At 34.1% G+C, this 6,175-nt stretch overlaps 1 protein-coding gene across 1 annotated transcript in view; it reads left to right on the plus strand.

Annotated features, from left to right (window-relative positions):
• Positions 1 to 3,944, plus strand: part of LOC149801885 (dual oxidase 2-like) — a 90,931-nt gene extending 86,987 nt beyond the window's left edge. Inside the window, exons 30-31 of the mRNA XM_089956265.1 lie at positions 413 to 541; positions 1,002 to 3,944. Of these exons, the coding sequence (XP_089812391.1) occupies positions 413 to 541; positions 1,002 to 1,127 (255 nt within the window). The 3' untranslated portion in view covers positions 1,128 to 3,944. The remainder of the gene's footprint in view (positions 1 to 412; positions 542 to 1,001) is intronic.
• Positions 3,945 to 6,175: the final 2,231 nt, after the last annotated feature.

Genomic DNA, 6,175 nt, shown 5'->3' on the forward strand with positions numbered 1-6,175 from the left:
AAACAGGAGCAAATTTGGCTGTACCATCTTATCTTCATAAGAAAAGCCACTTTCCAACGTCCGTCTGAATATGTTTTTCATGTATTTCTGCTCCTTAAGGCAAAGTTCCTGACAGCTCCATGAATATCAACGCAACTGAACATTACGCATTCTAGATATAGTTTTATTGTTCGGTATTTTCAGATCATTCCTTTCTTTGTACATTTGTCGCGTAAGCCTAAAAATTCCAATCATCCCGAGGTAAAGTTAGAGTATCGTCCCCCATTCAATGCCGCATTCTTACCCAGAATTAATGACTGTTTTTGGTTTTCGTAAAATCATTTGTGTACTTATTTTTATTCAGAACTAATCGATGTGTGGCTATGATTCCTTCTTCACTCACCCTAATTATTGTTGATGCTTTGTTTTCCAGTACATCTGTGAGCGACACTTCCAGAAGATAGCAGGCAGAAGTTTGTTTACCGGGCTGAAGGCAGTCACTCATTTTGGACGTCCTGAGTTTGTGGATTTCCTCCGGTCCCTGCATTATGAACATCCTGATGTATGGAAAATATATTTGACTAAAATCAATTATTTAAAAACTACAATTATATTATGTGTGGTAACCTTTATGCTTTGCTGCACTGACATTCGCTTTGACTTTTGTTTCCATTTTCAGCCTTGAAACCACCGTTTATATCCCATTTATTACTCGTTTGGATTGTTTTGGATGACCTTTGACGTTTTATTTTATTCTGAAAGTTTTTATATCATATAAATGTGTGTCTGCTTCTCTTTTGTGACCTGTAGTAATTTTAAAAATCGTCCAATAACCACTGTACCTTGAAAGATCAGATCTGCTGGCTCCACGATTGCTCGGTATATGTAACAAGAAAATGTTTCGTTAGATTTCTGGTTCAATGTTGTGCATTAATATGTCATTTATTAAACTTATTAAATTATTGTTTTTCCCTAGTATGATCTTTTATACTAGCACGTTCTGTTGTTTCTTTTCTCCACAGGTGAAACAGATCGGTGTATTCAGCTGTGGTCCACCTCCGATGACCTTAACGGTGGAGGCGGCTTGTTCCGAGGTCAAGCAGTACGAGGGCTTCCCCTCATATCAACACCACTTCGAGAATTTCTGAGACTCACATACGCAAAAATACGATTTTGCATTTTTTCTTCCTGCCTCTAAATGTTGTTTATTTGAAGCAAATACTGTCCAAAAACTGACATAAAATTTAAATATATTTAAAGTGGGATTAAAGTATATATATATATATATAAAGTACAATCGACATTTCTTTATATATCACATCACATTTCCATTTTTGCACACGTTACGTTGGGTAGTTTGCAATTTTAATATTTGGTATTTAATACATTTGCTATGATCATTTTTTCTTTTTAAAAATTCATGTCATATTCGTTTGTTTTCTTTTGAATGCCGATATACGCTTAACACTAGTTCATTTATGTATGGGAAGGTGAAATACTTCAAATATATGCTTTTGCTTACTAAAATTCTTTCTTTTAATAGCTGTCCAAATTGATTATTATGCTTTACTTGTTTGTTTTATAGGGCATTGAAAAACTATTAACGATGATGTTATTGTTCACGGCAGAACATGGAAAACTGTAAAGCCATGATATCTTCAAATTTAAAATGAATTTGTAAGGCATGGCAATTATGTTTTGTGTCGTTTGATGTATGAAAAGTGTTCACCCTCACTTCCATCCAACATTGTTTTGAAATTAAATAATAAACACAGTTTGCCATGTGCTCGATGTAACTGTTTTTCTAACTGCTGTTAGACACATTTATGTCTGAGCCTATATATATATATATATATATATATATATATATATATATATATATATATATATATATATATATATATATATATATACATATAATTCTATCGCTTGTGGTATGCATTCGTTTCTAATACCTAAGACACGTTGTTCAGAAAACACGGTCGATATACACATAAGCAAAGACATGTTAAGAATTAATATTTCAGTCTGTAATAGCGAGACACAATCATAAATGTGGCTTTGTGAAGAAAACACAACTGAACACGTGCTCAGAATAGATCCTTGATACGACAGCCTAGAATGGTTTGAAGTATTACACTTAATTAAAATTTTTATTTACTTTTGTATTTGCCTTAGACCTTACTACAACGCTATCTTTTGCAATTTCATCAGCCTATATCATTTCGTGCATGTAGTAACGCAAAATATGTTTTGGTAATTCATTGCATGTCTATATTTTGCAACTGGTGATGATGCTATTCATTTTTGTAAACGTAAGCAATATTTACACAATAAGATATCACTATCTACCCATCCCATAATATATTGTGTCACTCAATAATGAACGTTATATATCGGGTATCGACCAATTATGAAGCACGTGACTGGAAATAACTGGAGCAATAGTCTCATTCGTGTTTCAAATTACTACTCTCGCAACACTAGCGTTTAAGATTAGCATTCACAGTAAGTTGGAACTGGATGAGGAAATCAAAGACCAAGAACACGAACTAAGAAAATGTCATAGCGGCTTCCATACAAGAAACGGTGTTTGTATTTTCTACAATATGCAGGCAATGAAGTGACTACTATGCTTTGTTTGGTATTTAGACAATGAATGCATGATTTAAAAATGCTGAATTAGCATCTTGATTTTTGTTTGGGGGTGGGTATTTATTTTTAAACTAGTACAAATAGCGAAATGGTTAGAAGAAAGAAAAGCAATTACTTCAAAGGTCGCCTGTTTGGAACATGTTTTAGAACATTCTTTTAGGATAATGTGGAGCATGCCCTTTTTAGAATTTATGCATGTATTTAAATGACCACAGGCCACTAGGTAGATAATGAAGTTGAGTGAGGTGTATGTAACAGCAACTGCATTATCGATGTATATCTCTGAACACATCCAAGAGCAAAAGCGTGACAAATACTGTTGTTTTACGTCTTGTCATTGGAATGTTAGAATCTATAAAGACCTAAGCATTCAATAAATTCCATCTTTAAACGAGAAGGAGCTATGAAATCAATGGAAGAGTTAAGTGTAAAAGCTACATTTGTGAAAGGTCTATGTCCTAATTTTTAACTTCTTTTTGTTGATGTGGTAATGTAGCCGTTAAAACATTGACAAAGAAAGAAGAAAACAAATCCAACTAAATATTTAACCTAAGCTTTGAAAAAAAATATACAATAGAAAGAAAATCAACATTTTTTAGTTGAGATAAGGAATTGTTTCACTCGTGAAGTGAAAACATTTTGTATTGTCACTCATGACAATACAATGATTCCCACTTCACTAGTGAAATATGTCCTTATAAAATGGTCAGTAAACGTAGATATCCACTTTGTATAGTAAAAGTGTTGTCTATATTCGTTATCCAAAATGTATGTTTAGAGCTTAAAAAAGAGTGAAAATTCAGATTATGTATTTAGGTTCCAATCGAATATAGACCGCTAAACAGTATTTAAATTCCTCTCAAATATAGAAGACAATTCAGTATTTAGATTCCACTTACCGCTATACAATATTTAGATTTAAACTCAAATATAGACCGCCATACAGAATTTAGAGTTAAACTCAAATATAGACCGCTATACAGTATTTAGAGTTAAACTCAAATATAGACCGCTATACAGTATTTAGAGTTCAAATGAAATATAGACCGCAAACAGTTTTTAGAGTTAAACTCAAATATAGAACGCTATACAGTATTTTTAATATATGTAAACTGAGACTTTGACAGTCTATAGCGGAGCTAGTTTATATCTTTCTAAAATCACACTAGCGAACATGTGAGAAATCAAGGAAATATTCAGTTTTTCTAAGGCTCCAGTAAGAAAATAGGTCACTTAGACCTTCTTTTTATATTCCCATTTTGGAGAATGTAGAAGATATTGCTCTGGATATTAAATAATATTTACAAGTTTATTGTTGTTTGTTTGCAGTTTTTTTTTTTAACAGGTACAGGTTTTGTGATTTTGGTATATTCTGATTGCCGACAGGACATCTTAATAAACATTGTTTTCCTAGGACATGAAGGTCAGACAAATATGGCTAAAGAATAATAAGAATTTACGTTATCAATAGCAATGAAAAGTTTACTTTATTACTGAAGGCCAGCGAGCCATACAATTCATATTACGAATTATTTAACACAAGAGCGTATCAGTCAGTGCTAGTTACATTCGATGTCATCGCTGAGGTGGCCAAGTGGTTAGAGCTTCTGGCTCGGATGCGGGAGGTCGTGGGTTCCATCCCCGGCCGAGTCATACCAAAGACAAAAAATGGTACAAACAGCTCACTTGCTTGGTTAGTGTTAGGACTGGTCGACCTGGTGTCATGATAATGTGAATGGGTGGGACATCATACTACATGTCTGCGGCATGATGTCCCATTGTTAGATATCACTATAAACTGCCACACTGCAGATATCGTTGCGATATGACTGAAAAATTGTTGAAGCTACTTTAAAAATCCAAATCACACACTCATACACATTCGATGTAACGGAGAATGTCAAGTATATTAAAGATAATGATATAGGTAAAAATGGTATTTTACATAAATAATTGTACCGTCATTTGCGTAAACGTCTATAGATAGACACTGCCACTAAAATTGATTCAAACTCTGACAGATGCTTATGATATCAGAAAGAGGCCTATTGATAAGGAAGAATTTCAAATCCGGGAGTGGGGCTCGTTTGAAGTGCTAGGAATTACTCCTACGTTAACCCTTTTATTTAATGCTCATTTTAAATCCAGCAATGTCCAACATGCATGGGCAGAAGGCACATTTTGCCCAGTAAACATTTAGGGTGCATAAGTCACGTAAACATTTATCGAGGCGTTTCACGCATTGATGTACTTACTTAACAAGGTAGTCGCCGAGATTTGAACGTCAGACTGACAATGTGGTCAACTGCAAGGGAAATAATCGATGAAGGTCAATGCGGCTTCACGATGGGGTATTGTCCCATAGATAATTTGTTTGGTGTTCGATCTTTTGTTGCACAAATATTTAAGAAGACCCTGGTGACAGATAATATCGTCTTTCCATCGGTGTTTCCAAGATATCAAACGCGACAGATTACTGGAACTTTATTGATCATATCATCTTGGTGTTATAATTACTGAGAGGGTGTCTGAGTTCCGAGTTCAATACAGTATACTAACTTTTTTCTTTGCAATTTTGGAACCAGGTACGGTATTATTCTAAGTCATCTAAGCTTCTACTTTTATCTAAAGGACTTGATTCCCAAATTAAGAGAGAAATGTAGACATGAATATTTATTTTTCTTGATGTCCACGAATCTTTGTCATAATTTACGCTGATGATGTTGCCAACTGCGCAGATAGAACGATAAATTTATAGCTTAAAACTAAAGGTGTGGCTTTAATTTTGCCATGAAACAGGAAGATTAATTCTCATAAAACTAAAATTATTATTTTTATAAATAGGGGTTTCCTAGGAATGAATGAGCAGTTGTACTTTCGAGGTTGGAAAGGTGAAACTGTATCAACAAATTCATCTGGGCTTAGGCAAAAAAATGTACTGTGTCACAAGCTGAAAAAAAAAAAAAACAACCAAAACGAACCCAACTCCCCCCCCCCCCCCAAAAAAAAACCTTAACAAAACCAAAAAAGAACCAAGAAAGTTTATTGCGAATTGTAAGATTCGTGTGTTTTTGTGTGTTGGGGGTGATTTATATTTTTAACTAGCTTTAATAAAATTTTAGCCATATCGCTACGATGTCTGCATTGTTGCAGTTTATAGTGATATCAATCTTTGGGGTATCATACTGCAAGCATATAGCATCAGTCACATTATCCTGACAACAATGATGTACCATTTATATCAGCTTACCGCATTTTATGGGTAGGGAGGGTTCGGGGAGGGTAGGGAGGAGGAGTATGGGAGGTTTGGGGTGGTGATGCTTTTCCTAAGGGTGAATATCGAAGATATCCTCTCTGTATTCAGTATCTTAACAAAGTATATCATGTTCATCTGACTAAACTGTTACTGAAACTTGATAAAGCTAGTCGATTTAATTGGATGTAAAAATAAATAAAGCGTATATAATACGAATATGGATCTGAGAATGCGTAAGTGATTAAAAACATTTATATTGTACTTTAAACTTGGATTACACGATTA

Source organism: Sinohyriopsis cumingii, chromosome 4 (genome assembly GCF_028554795.1).
Source record: "Sinohyriopsis cumingii isolate HCF-2022 chromosome 4, ASM2855479v2, whole genome shotgun sequence".
NCBI classification, from domain to species: Eukaryota; Metazoa; Mollusca; class Bivalvia; order Unionida; family Unionidae; genus Sinohyriopsis; species Sinohyriopsis cumingii.